The 20,384-nt window shown below is 40.4% G+C and overlaps 1 protein-coding gene across 1 annotated transcript; it reads left to right on the top strand.

Annotated features, from left to right (window-relative positions):
• The first annotated feature begins 1,300 nt into the window (after window positions 1-1,300).
• HADH (hydroxyacyl-CoA dehydrogenase) lies at window positions 1,301-18,622 on the top strand. The gene is made up of 8 exons (XM_063421535.1): window positions 1,301-1,489; window positions 4,082-4,210; window positions 5,615-5,772; window positions 10,333-10,459; window positions 11,687-11,776; window positions 13,849-13,921; window positions 17,017-17,133; window positions 18,155-18,622. The coding sequence occupies exons 1-8, from the start codon at window positions 1,361-1,363 to the stop codon at window positions 18,271-18,273; spliced, it is 942 nt and encodes a 313-aa protein (XP_063277605.1). The 5' UTR covers window positions 1,301-1,360; the 3' UTR covers window positions 18,274-18,622.
• Window positions 18,623-20,384: the final 1,762 nt, after the last annotated feature.

Here is a 20,384-nt window from a genome sequence, read left to right as displayed (position 1 = left end):
ACAGAAGTTGGGCTCCTGGCATCACAGGAGGCAGAGGGCACAGAGTAAAAGGGGTGCCAAGGGGGAGCCTGGGGTAGACAGCAAAGATCCCCCAAGAGGTCTCAGGGGAAAGTGGGAAATCCATACGGAAGGCAGGGGCTGAGCAGGAGCAAACTGTATACACAACGATCATTAAGGGTGAGTCTCTGGGTAAAGCTGTTTCCACAGACACTTCCTGCTCCTGTCTAATCCAGGTGGATTTTCTGCAGTAGGTTTGTGGTACAAAGTGCAGAGGTACAGAATACAACACTTTATTTGAATAAAACAAGCTGCTTAATGTTTACCCCAATGCTGACTAGAGTAGTAATTGCTGTGTTGTCAGCTGCTGCTGTTGCTGACTTGAAGTGTAGGTCTTTCTGGTGATAAGTGAATTAGATGGAAAATCAGGGCAGTCTGCGTCTGATATGATTCAGTTGTTAGTGTTAATAGAAGAATTTTGTTGTTGTTGTTGTTTTATATTTGTTTATTATGTATCTTGTGCTAGCCTGGATATAAAGTCCCCTTCTAATCAGGAAACATTTCTTTTGGAGAGAGCTTCTGATGGTGCCAGTAGGAACAATATTGGGGTGCCTGAGTGTGTCCAGGGAAGGGTCTGGAGTACAAGTCCTGTGAGGAGCAGCTGAGGGAGTGGGGGGTGTTTAGCCTGGAGAAAAGGAGGCTCAAGGGAGACCTTACTGCTCTCTTCAACTCCCTGAAGGTAAGGTGTAGCCAGGTGAGGGTCGGCCTCTTCTCCCACGCAACTAGTGACAGGATGAGAGGATACAGCCATAACAAGCTGTATTGAAAGAAGTTTAGGTTGAACCCTGTTCCCAGAGAGGGTGATTGGTTATTGGAGTGGGCTGCCCAGGGAGGTGTTGGAGTCACCGTCCCTGGAGGTGTTTAACGAAAGACTGGATGTGCCACTTGGTGCCATTGTCCAGTTGACATGGCCGTGTTTGGTCATGGGATGGTCTCGAAGGTCTTTCCAACCTCACTGATTCTGTGATTCTGTGAGCATGAGCAGCGGCAGCGGGAAGGTGAGCGCTGAGGGCAGCTGGGTGACCTCTGCGGCAGAGGACGAGCATCAGCGCAGTCTCGGCCGCCGGCCCAGCGCCAGCCGGGGGCTTGTGGGCGTTCCGGCAGTGCTGTCCTTGGCCTTGCTGCTTGGCTCTCAAGGAATCAGAGGTAGCCAAGGTGAAAGACCCAACGCGCCTCTCCCTCGGCGGGCGGCTGGGAGCGCGCAGCCGGGACTTTCCGCCTTCCCCCGGGGCGGAGCGCGGCCCTCGTCCCGCCCGCCCGGCCCCGCCTGTCCCGGCTCCGCCGCTCGCTCCGCGACTTCGCCATGGCCTTCGCCACCCGCCACTTCGTGCGCGCCGCCTCCTCCGACGCCGCCACGGCGGACGCCAAGAAGCTGCTGATCAAGCATGTCACGATCATCGGCGGCGGCCTCATGGGCGCCGGCATCGCCCAGGTGAGCGCGGTGGGGCGGCCCGGCCGCGGGGCGGGGGGGGGGCGGCGGCGCCATGGCGGCCGCGGGGCCCGGCGAGCGCCTGCGGCAGCGCGGGCCCTTCCCGGGCTGCTGCTGCCGCGCCCTGCGCTCCGCTCGGTCCTGCGCTCCGAGCCGAGCCCGGCCGCGGTGCTGCGCTCCGCGCCCTCCCCGGCGGGAGGGCGAGCGGTCTGCTGACCGACCGGCGTTAATAAACCTACAACAAAACAACCCTCCTGGCGCTTCTCGGGATGAGTTACGGTCCGTGGTCAGACTCCTTCGCGCTCGCCTTTCCAGGCTGCGTTGGTGTGGGAAGCAGTGGCTGCGCTGGCTCTCGGCCGTGCTGGACACGTCCCTGCGCTCTGGTGCCAGACTGCTGCGGGTTTGGGTTCGACTGCTGCCGGGGCGGGGTATAAAGTGTTGTTGCCTTGCTGCTCTCTGCTTGCTCAGCTTTCACACTTCTCCTTCTCTTGCTGATCCGCACATCGTCAGGTCAGCTGGGTTGGTGAAAAGAGCCACGGATGATGGTTTAAATTGTTAAAGGTGGTTCTTAAGACAGTGCGTGGACTAATCCTAAACAGACAGTGGGTAATGATATATGGAAATTGTTGGTTGGGAAGAAGATTTGTCTAACTTGCCAAGGGGGCAGATCAAGTGACATTTTAGACATTTTACCAGTAGAATGCAACAGCTAAAACGAGCATTTAGCTGACAGTCGTCCTTAGAGTTATGGAGTGGTTAATATTTAAATAGGACTTATTTTCCCAGAGTTTTATCTCAGGCCTTTGGCTTTTAAGTACACCTTTAACTCGATAGCTTTGGGACATGAAACTGGAGAGTCCTTTCAGTGAGTGAAAATTTCAGCACTTAGTTAATTCAGAGAAAGAACCTATTGCCCAGAATACCAGGGTAGTTCACAGACTTCACAAAGAATAAGGGCAGTAGGCAGGCATCCAAGTAGAAACTGACTGAGGCTGGAGCTGGAGCTCATGAGTAGCAGTTCTCCATTTCAATGAATTAATAGGTTTGCTTCTCAGAACATTCTTTTCTTACATTCCTGGCAAATCTCTAGCAGAAGGAATACAGAAGTTGGGGGTTTTTTGGCTAAGAAAATAGTTGTTCACTTTTCTGATAAAAACACTCTTCTGCATCGTGATACTTGAGCTTGAGATTTCCGTTGAAGAACCGTCAAAGAACAACTTAGAAAAAAAGTTGTTGTTCTTCTGTTTGAGGAAGATGCACACTATGCAAAGCTTATAATTTTCCAGGTAAGTGAGCTGATCTTGTTCTGCTGAACTGCAGATTTTCAGAGAGCAGCTTGTCAAGGGAAACGTGTCTGGTATTTGACAGTAACAGGGATTGCAGGCCTCTATCGCTGTTAAGGAGCCAGGATTGTTTTGCTGACCATCTGCCTCCAATTTATCAATCCAAAATTATCTCAAAGCAGAGGTTATTATAACACTGAGTGGTGTCTCCCCTGTACCCTATTAATAAAGCTGCTTTTCATCTCTTTTTGAACACTTAAGAAATTGTGTCTCCTCTTGGTTTTTCATACTGTTAGGTGAAGCAAGCCTCTGTTGAAATGTATGGCTGAAAGCCAAAATTTTTGATTCTGTTGTGTGAAAAGCACTTCTGTATAAGAAAAGTATTGACTCTCCAGCACTCGGGTTTCTTATTTAGCATTCTTAAGATCATTGGATAGTAGAGTTTAGACAAGTGTATGTTTGAGTTGCAAGGAGATGGTATCTTGTCTCGTTTTCTTCCTCCCTGTCCATGTAAATATGATGGGAAATGAAAGATGTTGATTTTTCTAGCATTTTTCACCAGCTGGTCAGTGATAATGTCATAAATGGATCCTCACTGAAGCACCTCTTAAAAATGTGCTTGGTAATGACTTTTCATCTGAAGATTGAAGAGCCTTGCTTCACTGTTACAAATGATCAGCAACAGATGAAATGTTAGGAGTAGAGGTGCAAGCTTGGTTTAGGTGTTTTCTATGGAATGGCCATAATGAAAATAAGAAACCAAGCTGGATAAATAAATGTCTGCCTGCAGACTGATCGCTTTTTAAAGCTCTACTGCTGCTGTCCGGAGACAATCTGGCATTTTGTTATTTGTGGGGTTAGTGAGGCAAATTGGATGAGAATATCACCATGCTTTTCTTCATGAGATATCTGTACCTTCCATTTCAGCTAGAGTTTTGGTCTCTGCAGCCCTTTTTCCTTACAAGATCCAAGGCTCTCAGCTAAAACAGTTGTTCCTTTCAAGACGGCTGTTTATTCTATAGCCACAGCCACAGAATTTAGATGCTTTCAGACACAAGATTCTGCAGGCAGAGTGAAGGAAAGACAAATTTCTTTTTCTTTTTCCCTCAAGTTGTTTGAGATCTTTATCCCTTCAGCATCACCCCAACTGCATACAGGCTTTTATGATTTTTCTAGTCAAGTGCATTTAATTTGATATCTTTTAGCTCTCTTTTGCCTAAATGCCTGGTGTATTGTCTGGCTTATCACACAAATCAATATGGTTGGTTTTGTGACACTGATGTTGAATTTTTTTTTTTTTTTAAACTTTCAGGTTGCAGCAGCCAGTGGTCATACTGTGGTGTTAGTTGACCAGTCAGATGACATCCTTAAAAAGTCTACAAAAGGAATTGAAGAGAGTTTGAAAAGAGTGGCAAAGAAGAAGTTTGCGGATAAGCCTGAGGTTGACACCTTCTTCTTTATTCCTCTAGGAAAGCTTGGAAGAATAAAAACTGTCATTTTTAACATAACCGTTAAAGTTATGATATTGCAGTTATGCATTATAGAGCATGTTGTTATACTTGCTTACAAAGAAAACTTTTCCCAGTGTGCTTAAGAACCTGTACTTTCAGTTTGTTGTGGGTTTTTAGACGTTTTTAATTTTTATTTATTTATTTATTTATTTATTTTTTAAATTTAGGGAGATTGAAAGATGTCTTACCTCATTTTCTTTCCTTAAAAAACTTCAGCTTTAAGACAAAGATTTAAACCAATTTGGCAATATTTTAAAACAGATGCTAAGTGTGAAATGGAGTCAAATTATTCATTGTAACTTAAAAGTAAGCAGTCTTTGAATGCTTACCTGGGAATACACCCATCTTGTCCAAAAGCAAATTAGTAACAAAATTGTCTTAATACCTGAGTAAAGAGTCTTTTATTATTTTACTTTTTTCCTCCTAACACTTGGGCACAGGATTACTGCAAGGGAAATGAGAGTGTAGTCGACACGTTAGGTGTATAACTTTGCACTTGCATTACTGAGTATGACTTGCATACAGCAAGCCACTGTGGAGCAGTTGAGGAGTCGAACTTTGTATCCTGTTACTTGTTGCTGTGCTTGTTTCTCTAAATTCCACAGCACATTCATGTCTTCTTTTGATACATATTAACACATACAGAAGATTTATTTCTTCTTTTGATACACATTAACATACACAGTGTATACTGATATTGATGACTGCCGGAAAATGATGCAACAGACAAAGGAAATGAAAAGGGCTTGTTTGCAGGAGTATGGGAGTGCCAGGATAAGTAGAGCATACATATGTAATTATGGAGAGTCTTTTAATCAAAAATAAAATTGTCCACATAATACTTGTACTTTTTGTATGCCATTATATTCTAGCATGTAGTATTTTTTTTGTACTACGTTACCATTTACCCTTGGCTAGAAATCTTGCATTTCTGTTTGATTTCTGCCCACACAAACTATGTCAAGAGACTGACTATGAAAAAACATTTTTCCCCAATTTTTCACTGAAACTATAGCTACTGATGACCAATCAGGTGATCATTCAGACTCTTGTGCTGAAGGTTGGATTACAGCAAATGGTCTTCCTAAAAGAATGAGTTTAAAGGTCTCCTATTTACTTCAAAACAGATTTGATTGGCTAGGAAAATTTTGTCAGTGGAAGGCATTGTATCTCTATACACTTGGAACTTTCTCATTGATTTGGAAATGTGGCAGGCTGCCTGCATTTTGTGGGAGGGGGAGGGGTCAAAAACACCAGAGCACATAATGGGATTCTCATTAAAAGTAAATTAAATCACTGTAAATAGACATTATAGCTGCTTGCAAATGTTTCAGGCTGGTACTGAGTTCATCAAGAAGACCTTGAAGAACCTCACAACAAGCACAGATGCAGCATCAGTGGTCCACAGCACGGATTTGGTGATAGAAGCCATTGTGGAGAACCTGGAAGTCAAAAATGAACTCTTCAAGACACTGGATAAGTTTGCTCCAGAGTATGTATATTTTTCCTGCTACATTTTGAAACTTAGACTATTTTATTTTCTGTTTTTATACTTACAGTTAGTTCTCTGTTTTCGTAGCTGCTTTATTTAAAAATGAGTTTTGCTGTCTTAGACTAGCTCCAGACTATCGTGTTGGAATAGTTGTTGTGCCAGGTGCATATGTTACATTCTGAGGTGTGATGCATTTCTTCATATGCTTGTTTCATTGTACCTTTGCTGTTCCAGGTGTGTTTAGTCATTGAGATGGCCCATCTACTTGGCAAGTTCAAATCTAAATCCAGCTACAAATGCAGAACAGTAGAATTAACTTGTTCCAGTACACATGGGTTACTGTTAATGTTGTGTTTTTTAAAATAGGGAATTGGTATGATAAAGGATTTGTTTCCAGCACACTGTACATAAACAAGTTTTAAGAACAAGTCTCAATCAGCTCAATAATGTCTTAAGTGAAATAACTTTACTTTGTATTACAAGAGTTAGGAAACAGCCATTGCTGGTTATTGTGTGTGGTGTAAAAGGGTGAATAGTATTCTAGTAGGCACTCATTCAGTTACTTACAGTCCCTGGAAATGTCTTTGAACTATATTTGATAACTGCTGGAAGCTACTGTTGAATTGTATCCAAACTCAAAAATGCTGTTCAGGTGAGCATGCAGTCTCAGAAATTTGAGGCTTGTAAGTGATGAGTCAGGATCATGAGACTGTGACTGCTTGCAGGTTGAGACTAACTAGTGCAGGTAAATCTGGGAGCATTGGCTAAGAGGTGTTCTAGACTGTCTAATCTGTCAGCTGGGCAAGCTGTATCTTGAGTATCATGTCAAGGGAGAAAAGATGTTATCATTAGTTGACTTCAGCCTGGGGAGATTTTCAGGCTTTCTCCTACTGTCAGTAATTAAAATTACCTGGTAATTTTGAAAACAGTAAATGATCACAAGCAGCCACATACTGAGCACAGGGTAACTTGCCATTACCTTGACACACAAAAGTAACTAGCTGCCTTCTGCATTTATGAGGGTGCCTTATTATGGTTGGATTGTGCCTATTTTGTGCAAACAGAGCATTAGTTATGTAATGAGCAAATTGAAGTGTACTTATTGCTAAACTAAAACCAGTCAGTGAGGAAATGTGGGCATGGAGACTTGGAGCCTCCCTTAGAAATATCTATTTGGAACACCTGAGGCTATTTTTTGTAAGACTGAGCTGTTTGTCAGCACAGCTGCATACTGAGAGTTGTTTAAATATGCTCCTGCCCATTGCAAAAGGGATGATTTTGCAGGGCTGGGAAAAATGGCTAAGACAAGAGGTCTAACTTTTTAAGAGCATATTTGGAAATTATTATAAACATACAGATATCTTATGTGTAGGACAAAGGAAAGTGAAGTGAATGGCAAAGAGAATGGATTGTAGTTTAGAAAGTCTAGATGAAAAATCCCTAGAACAGTGAAACTTAGTAGTTGAGTGTTTAAAATATTAGCTTTGTCTAGAAAAGGTAATTTGCAAATGTGAGAGAGTACAGAGTTGCAGATCATGTGCATAGTGTGGAGAAAGAAAGAAACCTGTAGTGAGTGGTTTTTCCATGTGTTAGAAGGAAACAGTATGTTTTACTCATCCCACATGGCACTGTGCTGGATTGGAAAGTTCTTCCTGTCAGTGCTAGCATTCCACAATCTTTTCTAAGATTGAATAGTTCAAAATTTATAAACCTGTTGTGTGGACAGCTTAGTAGGGGTGGTAGACTTGTGGTTAATTGGTAACTAAGACAGGATTTCTTTTAAAGACAGCTTTGAGTCTCAGCAGGAGCTTTACTTCTGAGGGGCTTGGGGCATTGATGGCTCTCTGAAGTGTGGGTTACAGGGAGAGACCAGGATGCTGTGGAGGGAGGACTTGGCTTCATTCAAGTCTCAGGACTTACCACAGGAGTGGAGAGAGCAAGTGGAGATGGGAGGGGCTATGTATTACAGTTGTTCTGCCAAGATGATGAAATCTCCCATTTCTGCACCACGAAGACATTGCCAAGGAAAATAAATAAGTCTGGGAACTGGAAAAATCTAAAATATTACATTGAAAAAGCATAGCACAATTAACTTAATTCCTCTTCCTTTTCCTATAAAATAACTGTAATTCCTCTGAAAGTCGATCTGTACATGTAGGGCATGGGAAAGCTATTCTTTATTTGAGAAAAGTTGTATTTGTGAGTGGGGACCGAATTTCTCTAAAGTGTTCAAATCAAATGTAATAATCCAGCATTGTTTGGCAACTCCAGAGCACCATGGAAACTCATGTGGGTATGTGGGTATTCCTCATGTGGGTAACTGCCCAGGTGAAACAGTGGATGCTGTTTGTTGGGTGCCATTAGTCTAACACACTGGTTTATGTTCTTAGAGCTTTGCAAAATGCGGAAGGCAGAATTGTATATTCTGTTCCACTCAGTATTATACTCACCATATTTGCTATTTATTACTGTGTTACATGGTCATCATCTTTGGAACAGAGTAAAGCATTGCTACCCACTCTTCATTTTTGTTTTCCTTTTCTTGAATGGAGTCAGTCTTGCATTTCCATTTTGAAAAAGGTCAGGCTAGGCTTTTTGTAGACACTGCAGCACTTTTCTGAACAGGGTTGTAATGAATAAGACAAAAGAACTTTTGGGTATCCACTTTAAGAACTTTTCTGTACTTGCTTTCTGGGTTTTTTTGGTTTTTTTTCTGGGATGTAGGAAATGCCCATCAATATTCCTTGGTCTAGGATTTACCTTTAGATGTGGAAACTCACATCTGCTTGGACCTGGCCACTGTTTTCAGCTGTTCACTGTGTTAGAACAAACGTGTTATAAAACTGCTAAAAAAAGAAGTGTTCAGTGTTTGCTGTGTAAGGCAGCTGGGCTCTAAAAGTTGGATTTATTGAAAATATCTATTAATGTTTCTCTTGTTTTGGGCTCTGCTTTTGACGTCTTTCCCTGAGCCACTAGATGGCACCAAGAGAAAGCACTCTGGTGCTGGGAAAGCCATTCCTATAGCTTCACTAGTACTGCCTTCCCAAAGCCTCCCAACTGCTGTCACCTGAAGTGTGGGTTGTGTAATTCTAAGTCACAGAGGCATGAAAAGTCTATCTCAAGTCAATTGGCTGGTGAGAGAAGAAAGAGTAACTACACTGCACTTGTTAACAGTGCAAATTCAATGCTTTTCTTTTTTCCAAGTCTTTCTATTGTGTGAGGCTACAGAAGAGGTACTGAGGTAAAATCTCTTAAGTGAACGCAGATATAAACCTAGCAATGATTACATTTCACAAATCAATGTGCTTCTTTTTTATATTAATATTTTAATTTTTATATACAGTGGCAAATTTTACGTGAGAGTAAGTGACTTTTGTATGCACTGACCTTGCAAGGTCAAAACTATGAAATGCAGAATGCTTCTTTTAGTACTTCACCTCAGAACAGTATAAGGTCACTTTATGGTGGGGAGTGGGGGAGCTAATAAATGAATATTTGTAAGAAGATTAAACAGGAATTTTCAGATTTTTTTTTATTTCTTTCACAATAACAAAAAAGAAGACATAAAAAATGGAAAACAAAGTGGGTGTTTTTGTCTTGAAATGTTTTCTTTAATGCTTCTATAAGATGTCCCCATGACTTGGACATAACTTTTCAGAAAGCTCTTTAGTATAGCTCAGTTACATCTAATACAATGTAAGCAAAGTATCAATGTAGATAAGCATTTGCTGAGTCCAGTAGGATAACTTTTTGAAGGGACAGTAGGACGCAGCCTGAAATGAAAGGTAAGGTTTAATCTCTAATTTAGTTTCAGATTTTAGATTTTCATGATTTGAAGAAAAAACCATTTCTGTAAGTTTTTGCTGTGATAGGAGGACTGTTGAGGTTTTGAGATATTTCTGGAAAGAAAAACCCAAATAAACAAAAAGAAATTAAACCATGATAAATTGCAGTTAGTAAATCTGCTTTATGTCTGGAAAAGGACTTCCTGTATGTCATAAAATTCTTGGCATTTTGTGTATCCTTTGCAGCGTCCTATGCATGGCAGGTCTTAAGTTTTCTCTGTTTTTTTCCTCATCAAATCTTTGCCCTGATGGTAGGTTTGCTCATCATATCTATCACTGATAATTTTAAAACAAAGTAGATTGAAAATTTTCTGTAAGACTCCAAAGTGCATTTTTGATATCGTATATGCTTGGGTTTCAACAAGTGTGTAAATGTTTTACCAACAAATACTAATACCCTCAGGTTTTCAGGATTGCTGAAAGAATTACCTAGAATGGATCTGGGGAGTTAAATAAAATTTTCTACTTGCGCAGTCCTTTTTTTCCAGCACCTAATAGAAGTATTCAGTATAATTCCTCAACAATCAGGAAGTCTCATGGCCTTTGCAGTGGTTATTTAATCATGGCTGTGCTTAGACCTCAGCAAAAGGACTGTGATAAACTGCTGGGATATTTCTGAGAGTTCTTGGATGCTTAGCCAATGGATGTCTTATTTGTGTTTAGTGCCTCAGTCTCCTACTGTCCTTCATGCAGTCTATATATTTTTCATTTCCAGGCATGCGATATTTGCAAGCAACACTTCATCCTTGCAAATCACAAAGATGGCAAACGCAACCACCAGGCAGGACCGATTTGGTGGTCTCCATTTCTTCAATCCTGTGCCTATGATGAAGCTTGTGGAGGTGAATGTGCTATGAGCACACCTTACAGGGGCTGTTTTCATCATGTTCCATCATAGTAGCAGCTGCAGCCCAGCAGTGCAATTGTCAGCAGTGAGATTTCAGTTGGATTGACAGAGTGGATATCCGTTTCCAGCTGTACTGATATCGAATTTGCTACCTCTAGTGATCAGAGGGTGCTGCAGTCTCTATTGAGGGGCAGGTTTAAGAGACCGAGCTAACTCCTTCAGTCTCAAGGCTCCTGAGTTCTCCACTGGACTGCCAACAGAGGTGCTGTTTATAGCCATCATTTCAAGCAGGGAGGCTTATTCATAGGAAGCGCTGATCGCCGTGTGGAAACCAGTTTGAAATGTCAGGAGATGAAATCTATTGCCTTGTCACTTTTGAAACAAACTCAGTCGTGTTTGTGTCAATGTTTCCAGTGCTACAGGCTGGGGAACAGGGGTTGGAAATCTGACCAGAGGAAGAGGATCTGGGACTGCTGACTGACAGCTGCTGAACATGAGCCAGTGTGTGCCCAGGTGGCCAAGAAGGCCAAGGGTGTCCTGCCTTGTGTCAAAAATAGTGTGACCAGCAGGACAGGGCAGTGACTGTCCCCCTCGTACTGATGAGGCCATACCTTGAGTGCTGTGTCCAGTTCTGGGCCTTTCACTACAAGAAAGACATTGAGGTGTCCAGAGAAAGGAAACAGAGCTGGTGAAGAGTCCAGAGAGTAACTCACCAGAGGAGCAGCTGAGGGAGCTGGGATTGTTTAGCTTGAGAAAAGGATGCCAAGAAGAAACCCTATCACTCCGTAAAATTGCCTGAGAGGAGGTTGTAGTGAGGGGGAGTAGCTGTTAGAACCTGTTGTATCAGGAACTACAGCTGTTTAAATGGTTGTCTAGAATGATGTCTTTGTGTTTCCCAGGACAATGGAGAATATGTAGCTTTTAAAGTTGTTTTGATACGCTATGATCTCTTAAGTGTGCTCTCAAAGAATGGTTCCTTTTACCATCCATCCCTAGTGGCTGACTGGGAAAGTGTCTAAAAGAAACAGTATTGCAAAATGGTGTATCTGTGTGTGAAATAGTGCTCTGTGTCTGTTACGTATCTATCCATTGAAGATGGCTTTTTGCAAAACGTTGTGTGAATTTCTGGAAGAGTGTTCTAGATTACATTGCTGAAATGGGGAAATGAGAGAGATTCTGGTCATAAATATGCTTATGTTCTCTCTACCTTCCCTGTACTCAGGTCATCAAGACTCCAATGACCAGCCAAAAGACTTTTGAATCGCTTGTGGATTTCAGTAAAGCAGTAGGAAAGAGTCCTGTCAGTTGTAAGGTGAGTACATTTTGACAGTGTAGTGTTCAGAGGGTCTGTCCTTGTAGACTGTTCATTTTAAGGTGGTAGGTTTTAGTAGATGCATGAGTGTTGCAGCAGCTCTCTTGTTAGAGGGTAGAAATGAGCTGAGACACAGACTTCTTGTTTATCACAGCATGTAAAGAGTCCTGGTTTATTCCTCTTCACAGCTTAGCCATCCTGATTCCAACCATTCACTGACTCTGGCTGCAGTAAGCTCCTCCTGTGAGTTTCCCTTGCAGCCTTTGACTGCTGGTTATTTCCTGCTAAACTCTGACTGCAGGTATTGGTTTGCAAACTCTGCAGGTTTTTACCTAGCTAGACTGTGACTGCAGATTCCAACAAAAGGCTCTAACTGCAGACCCAGACTGACCTCACAGCAGTGATTCTCTCTCCCCAGGATCCTTCTCCCTCATGGTTCTTATGTTCATGATCCTCCAGGATGATTCTCCCCTCTCCAGCTAACCCACTCCCTTTTAATCACTTGTCTTTATTGGCTATGGCTGTGACTCACAGGGGCGAGACTGTGCTGGGTAATTCAAACAGCTGTTACTTACTGGGGCAAGGTCACCTGTATTCCCTTCTCCTACATATAAGCACCTCAAAAATTTCCAGGCTGTTTCTTGCCCAGTTTGTCTTCATAATTAAAAGCAATTTGACAAAGAAAACACCCACATTTACCATAAACTCTTCAAAGTCTGGTGACTCTAGACATCTTATCTAGAGCAGGAAAACTCACAGGTATCAGGGCTTACTGTTGTAGGGTCTGTTTTTCAAGTCCTGCAGAAGCATAGACTGGAGAGCTTAAGCAGGGGCTCATCTTTAGCCTTGCCAGAGAGAAAACTGCTGCCTCTTGTACTGTGAGGCAGTTGGCTAAATCCTCCATGGTGTGTGCTCATTGCAAGTTTTTCTTAAGACTGCAGTAACTAGACACTAGAATCTTAATTTCTTCTCAGCTTTGGGTTTTTTTCTCTAGAGAAGCACCCTACTTCGAAAGCACATCTTTTCTGAATCCATTAAGCTGTGGTCTGGATAGCTTTGTGCAAGCTGCTGCTTTGGGTTTCACAGCCCCCAGAAGACAGTTGGTCATAAAAAGAAGGGCCTGCAATCCAGTAGTTACCAGATTAATTAATTCAGCTTCTAGATGCTGGACTCTAATTCTGGCTATGTTCTCTAAATTCTGGCTAAAACATTCTGTGATTCTGGCTAAATCACTCAGTTGATTTTTCTCCTGTATCTGTCATAGTTTAGTACTATGCAATGTGTAGAGTATAGGATGAGTTGTTATAAATGATCTTGGATAGAGAATAATGCAGTATTCACACCTGAACTTTTTTTAAAATTCTTGCTTATAGAAGAAACATTGCATGGGATTCTCTGGATTAAATATTGAGATAAAGTGCAATGAATAATAAACATCTGAAACAGTAATATACAAAATAGTACTATATTTGTAAAACTGTCTTGTGTTTGATTGATTGATTGTGCTTTTGATTGATGCTTGTGTGAAAGAAGTTTTGTATTAATTTGTTCCCTTCTGACAGCATGTGTCTTATCTTTTCATTGTTAATGTTATGTTTGCTGTTAAAACAATCCTAACTTTCAAAAGTATGGATCATCAGTGAGCAGTGGGGGAGAAGCAGACTGTTTAGTCAGGAGTGCTTCTGATAGTAGACACACACACACACACACACACACAAAAAACTGTGAGGGAAGAACTGCTTCTCTCCTAACCTTCAGGAAATCTCATATCATTAGACTCTTGATAAAGAAAACACTAGCCATATTAAATTGTTTGAGGTTAATTGCTTTGGGCTTGTAGTAGTCGTATTGTTCTCAGTCATGACTATTTTTGTGCCATTCCTTGTTTGAATTTCACAATGTTTTATGCTTTAATACTGAGCAGATAAATGAGTTCAGAAAAACAGTTCAGAGAGTATCTCAGGTAATGATACAATAAGTGTCTTCTTCCACTTGTTTTATTTGTCATGTAGCGTTTGGATGTAGTTCTGGTAAAGAGTGTTTACTTAAAATCCCTTTTTTGTTTTTCATAGGATACTCCAGGGTTTATTGTAAACCGTCTCTTGGTGCCATATATGATGGAAGCTGTCCGACTTTTTGAGAGAGGTACGTGGTGGGAAATGGACTTCAAGGGATGTTGACCTATAACACTGCTAAATGTTACATTGCTTCAGAAAAGCCTTGGGATTCCCTCAAAATTTTCAGACAGTCGAGGCTGGAAATGAATAGAGAACGTTAAATATGAGCCAACATGTGTACCTGGAAAGGCCTTGCCTTCACTTTGAAGTGTCAGTTTATGCAGAGTGGGAAGTACTTGTGTGTGAAATTCCTGGTGGTGGAAAATGTTTCTGGCTTGGAGGTGGCAAAGTGAGTGTAGTGCCATTGTAAAAATGTCCTTTGCCCGCTATTCAGGAGCTTTCCTCTCTCTATCCCAGGAGATATTGATAAAAGTGATTGAAAGTCCCATAATATGACCAGTAGTAAAGTTCTCCTGAGTTCACTTGTATGAGGCTTGTGAAATAAACCACTAGTTTGGAGGTAAGTGGTGTAGTAGTGTCACACTATGGTACTGGCACAGAATTGATTTGAGCTCAGCTGCTGCCACATAAAACTTCCCGTTCCCCTTCTGTGTTGAGTTTTAGATATAGGTTCTTCAGGAACTCCAGTCTCACTGCTGGTCACTTTTACATTAATATGTAGGTAAAAATAATCATGAATCCCTAAAGAACCACTGAATTTTCCAAAGCACTGAAACTTGTTTTGAAAAGAAGCCAATAATAAATGTAGTGGATAAAGATGAAATTACAGACTATAATTGTTTTTATTTCAAGTGTTCTGCTCATAGCTCTGTGCTACTAAGAATGTCATTTGAAACATATTGTTTTTGAAATCACTGCTTTTTTACAGATAAAAGCACTCCATTTTCAGGATTCCACCAAATATGCTTTAAATATTAAAAATCTCTTTTAAAGTACATGGAAGGGATGGTTTGATTTCCAAAAAAAAAAAAAGGAACAAAACAACACTACTTGTTTATCCATCAACAGATGTACCTAATTACATCTCAAAGGGAGAAAAGAGCAAATTTAGTGACTTGAAAGGCAAAGGCATGAATGCGACGGGGCATTATTCTTTTAGGAAAAGTCAGAGTTTTAAATAAATTGTGTGGGTGTTTCAGTGTGTTTAAAAGAGGTGCCTTTCTTAAGTGACATGTATCATTGTGCATATTTCAGGAGACAACAGAACTTTTAATTAAATGCAGAAGAAAACAGTCACTGAATTTGTATGTTAAAAATGACTGCTTTTGCCTAAACCAAACAATATTTTGATTTAATCTTTTTTCTCTTTGTATTTTCTCCCACAGTACGATATTTCCAAACTTGCTAAAGTTCATTTATGACTTTTTAACTCTAATGAAATCTATTTTAAAAGCTAGTTGATGTCTTGGGAAGGCTGATGACTGTCTTTTAATTCATATGTTCCAGTGAATCAAATTAAATTTTTATCGTATCCTTTGTGTTTATTCTCAGAGTAGACGCTTGAGCCAGACTGTCATCTACATTAAATGAAATTATCTCTTTTCTGGTAACCCAAGCATTGAAATGTCATTTTATGGGGCTAGTCCTTGAGTTTTTATGTATACAAAATCTCATTCTGTTAAATGTGCGCTTTTGCAATATAATAATATTATAATAATAAGCAATATACCTTTAGTATTTTAACAATTACTTAAATGGGGCATAGTGTAAATATTAATGTATAGTGCTCTGTACTGCCCTGTCCGTAGTGGAAAAACTAAAAAGCAGTCAGCTAAGTTTCTGTGGAAGTCTGCTCTATACTAGGAGAGACAAGAATGAACTAAGGATATAGCCCTTGTTTGCCCTTCTACTATTTTTTATTGTACTGTAATGAAACTGTTGGGTGGCCAGGTTTGACAAAGTGGGACAAATCTGTTGAGAGAACAAGTCTGTATACCTGCATCAGCTGTACATGAGCTGAGGATTTAGCTGTGTTTGAATTTGGGGAACTGAAATTATGTTAGACTTAGGTAAGGTTACTCTCCACAGCTTCTCAGAAATAAGATGTGGCTTAAAAAAAACATTGTCAGCTTTAAAAAGTGAAAGGAAGTGTATGTATAAATTATTAGTTCATACAGAACTGTCACTGAAGTGGTTACCTTTACAAGAGAGCCTGTAAATTTAGGGTTCTCTGATCTTAGGCATATAAATTGCACAGGCTATGTCTGCCAAGCTGCCGGACCCCGTGTTTGCATCGAGCATGGAGGTTACTTAACAAGTACCTCTGGGGTTTGTATAACTTCATACTTTTTATAGGATCTGCAGAAAAAGTGCACTGCCTTTCTCAAAATATGGGTTAGAAGTATGCAGTAGAGGTGCATCTGCTTAGATGACAGTCTAAAATATGTATTCCCAGCTAAAGAATGAGGTTAAAGTTAACTGTGACCATGTGGCAGAGCAGGATTTTTATAGGCACAGACTGAAGCAAAAGTAACAAATTTCTGATAATTTTGATTATTTCTTTTAAAATAACTTTGGAATTCATGAATTCAACTGCACCTACACAGTCATTTCAAGTCTCTCCTATCTGTCATCTCTGATCCCAACAGATATCCTCTCGTGATAGGTGCTGTAGCTAAGCATGTTACTCAGCTGCTCCTGCTCCTCTCTCCATGCCTGCCTTACCCATCAGCTGAATATCACTTGTGTTCTGGCAGTTGTAGTGTAAGGGTAGCTCTGTCCCATGCATCATTCGAAAGCTGCTGCTGATCTCACAAAGCTGAAATTGAGTGGTTCCTTACTTACCCTGTTCTGCTGCCTCTAAAAGAAGCTCTTGTTTCTTCATAGTGACCAGTTCTTCCTTCAGTCGTTCTGATAGGGTCAGCATGGTGTCTGTGATTCCATCAGTAGTGCAGTGCTCTGTATTGAAATGCAAGAGGAAACCAGGAAAATGGAAAGCAGGCCTGCAGGGTTTGCGTTTTTTTCCTTTTTTATTTTTGTGAGAGGTTCAGCTTTATGCTCCAGCATGTGTATGCTGACTCCAGTTTTTGTGGCTGTGAAACATGCAGAGATTTCTGTGAAGAGCTGCACCAGGGTGAAATAACACCCTGTTAATTATTTATAAGTGGTGCCAAGGAGACGTGGAATCTTCTCTGTTCATCAAACTGTCAATCTCTTCTCTAGGAGATGCATCAAAGGAAGATATTGATGTTGCTATGAAGCTTGGGGCTGGCTATCCCATGGGTCCATTTGAACTGCTGGACTATGTTGGGTTGGATACCAGTAAATACATTATAGATGGTACTGCATGCTTCTTTTTTTCTACTTTTCCACTTTTTAGCTAAATTGTAGATGTTCTAATGCAAATGTGACTCTTAATTATTTAAACTGAATGTTTATGGTATAGCCTTTGAACTGTTGAGGAGAAAGGAGTTAGAATTCATCTCAGAATGCTGCATGAGTACAGCAGTTGTACTGCATGCTTGTACCCTTTACATGGGAACAGAACAGTGGTGGCTTTGCTGACTTCATCAAGTGCTATTGGAAAGTAATAATAACATCAATGGTACTTTAAAGAACGAAAAAGAATCAGTGGGAAGAGGGACATGTACTGGGGGTGAGGAACTCTGTGAAAAGCAACAAATGTTGAGACTCCCTATCCGTTTTCTACCAGCCATATTTTTATTCTTAATTAATAGGAAACCCAGTAAATGTCTCAAAAGATGTAAGTGAACCATCTCCTTGTCAGTTCAGTTAATAAGTGGGTGAATGTTAATACAGGAACATACATCATTGGTGATGGCTTGTTGATGGTTGTGTTCTTTTGAATGAGCAGCTTAAACATCCTCTGAGGCATAATGTCACTTGGATGATGGCATTTTCAGTGAAACCTCTTTTGCCTTTAAACAGTACTGTGGAATAGTGTTATATTGTTCCAAGTAACTATGTGTTTCGCAGGTAGAAATTCACCTTGGAATTTCTTTGCACTTGAATTTCTTTTCTGCAGAGCCTTTATTTTATTTCCTTGTATTTAACTGTGATTCAAAAGTTCTCCCTGATTGTTTTTAAAAATCCTCAGTGGTGGAGATTATATGGCGTTTGGAGTTCACTGAGCCTGAAGACTAATTGTTAGATTTGTGTGTAATCATCAGTATTGATCTGGGCTTTATGAAGCTGTACTGCAGGGTCTCAGCCCAGAATAAGTTCCAGTCCCTCTTCAGTTTGCTGACCTTTGAATATTTTTCTAAGGAGATGCAGATCTCTATTATCTTTGCATATAAACAGAACTGTTACTAATTCATCCACTTCCCTTCCTTTCCAGGATGGCATTCATTAGAGCCCAACAATCCTCTTTTTGCACCCAGTCCACTCCTGAATAAACTGGTAGAAGAAAAGAAGCTGGGTAAAAAGACTGGAGAAGGATTTTACAAATACAAATGAGCTCCAGACATCAAGAGGTGTTAAACTATCTGTATATGCTATTCAGCATTGCCATAATACAGGTGTTTAAACCTTTCCAAGGGTGCAACAAGCTGCCTTTAGAACATAACTCACTTGTGAACTGAGTGATTGCACTAGTTAGCTATGGTCAAAGCTTGATTTAATAGATTGTTTTTTTCTTGTAATTCCAAAAAGCTTTTTATGTATAGTGCCTTCATGAAATGTTGATTTTTCTCAGGTGCAGTACAGAATGACAAGTGAATTCATGTATTTGAAACAATATTATATTGATGGGGATAATGCTACAATTAACCTCACTTTCTTAAAAATAAAGTTTTCAACAATTCTATATTGAGTGTGAGGGCTCGCAGTTGTGTCTTGGATGGAGCCCACAGGGTGGCAGTCTCTTCCCATGCTGGCAAATGGAGCCTGGAATGGCAGTGGGTTGTTCTGTTAGGATTTTTCTGAAGTGCGCCACTAATCTGTAGATGTAAATCACAGTGCCTTGAATAATAATGTTTTGAAGGACATATTTAAAAATAAATAAAGAATCCCACTATGGCAGGCTGCTCCCTGAACAGAAGGTTCCAAATAAAACATTTAGAAGCAGAGCTCATGATTTGCTTTGGGGTTTTCCTAGCATTTTCAATTAATGGTTCAGAGCCTACTTTTTCTAGGTGCTGTAGAAACATAATGAAGATTTCTAGGTGATTTCTGTGCTCAGGGGCATAAGCTAGGATCCTGGTGAAAGCTTCTGAATGTTTTCTAGAGTCCTATAAATTGGCTGTATGTAAGGTGTCATTTTTACACAACACACTACTACTGTAGTTGAGTATCTTCAGGATTGCAGCTGGGAGTTTATGCTGTGTAAACAAATAAGTGTGTCTGGCTGTGTGAGGCACTTTCATTTTGTGACTTCATTTCCTTGGGGCTTAGTGGATCTGAATTTGTCCCTGGTGGGAGTGCATCAAATCCTGTCTTTTCCCCAAGTATTGCAGTGGGCATGAGGATTGGTGATCCATTTCAACTCAGTAGTAGTGTTCCTGTACTTTCTGTACTTAGTGCTTATATATATATCTTCAGTTTCGGAAATTATGAATAATTATTTAATACTAAGTTGCCTCTTTCTCCTTCCTCCATCCTCTAATTCAGATTGCATATAAAGAAACTGAGGCTGACAGAGGTTAGTTTCCTGGCACATGATTAATTAAGAAATCTCTGAGTAAAGAATAAAATTTTTGGTTTATTGGATCCTGGTCTTAATTACATATCATCTAATTTTGAGCCACTTGCCTTGAAAGAAAAGGGTTAAAGGAAAGAAACAATACTATAAACCATCTCTTTCCTTTACTAATATATTGTTAAACTGACTTGGTTTTACTGAAATACAGTCCACTTCTCCACAGATGAAGTCTGTTTCACTGAAGGTTCCTAATGCTTGTAGCTCAGTTTAGTGACTTTTAAATACTGCAGGGTGAAGTTAGGTTCAGTACTACTGTTTTCAGTAGTAATTAAAAATGGGAATCTGTACAACTCTTGTGTCTTAAAAATGCTGTTTGTTTTTTACAAAAAACCATTTAGGTAGAAGTAACTTGCTACTGCTCCCTTTACTTGGATGATGATCTTTAATTTGGAAAGGGGAAGGTTTATAGCCAGGCATAGGCTATTTAATGTTAAATGTGCAAAGTATTTTTCGCTAGTAAATGTAATACTTTAGAAAAATAAACTTTCTCTAAAACAGTGATTTCCTTTCAGAAGCTCTAACAGGTACAGTATGTGTATATGTAATAAATAGAAGAAACCTCAAAAAGAGGCATTTATGAGTTGGACTTGCTATTTGAGAAGAAACTTCTTTTTAGCAGAATGGGCCCTGTGGAAGTACTTTAATGGTGGATGGGCATAGTTTATTTTATCAGCATGTGGAGTGCTGTGCCAGGATGAGGTAAAGGGTGAAAACTTCAAATGCTCCCTCTTAAATCTGGATCAGATTGCAGAATGGTAATTGAATGACTGACTGACTGACTGACTGTAGTCATTGAAACAAGGTAAGCCTTTTCTTTTGCTCCTTAGTGGGGAGGCATGGAGAATGTAGGAGTCCCTTTTAAGGGAGG

This window comes from Prinia subflava, chromosome Z, assembly GCF_021018805.1.
Source record: "Prinia subflava isolate CZ2003 ecotype Zambia chromosome Z, Cam_Psub_1.2, whole genome shotgun sequence".
Lineage (NCBI taxonomy): Eukaryota > Metazoa > Chordata > Aves > Passeriformes > Cisticolidae > Prinia > Prinia subflava.
Note: the sequence above shows the minus strand (reverse complement) of the source record. Positions and strands in the feature narration are given on the sequence as shown.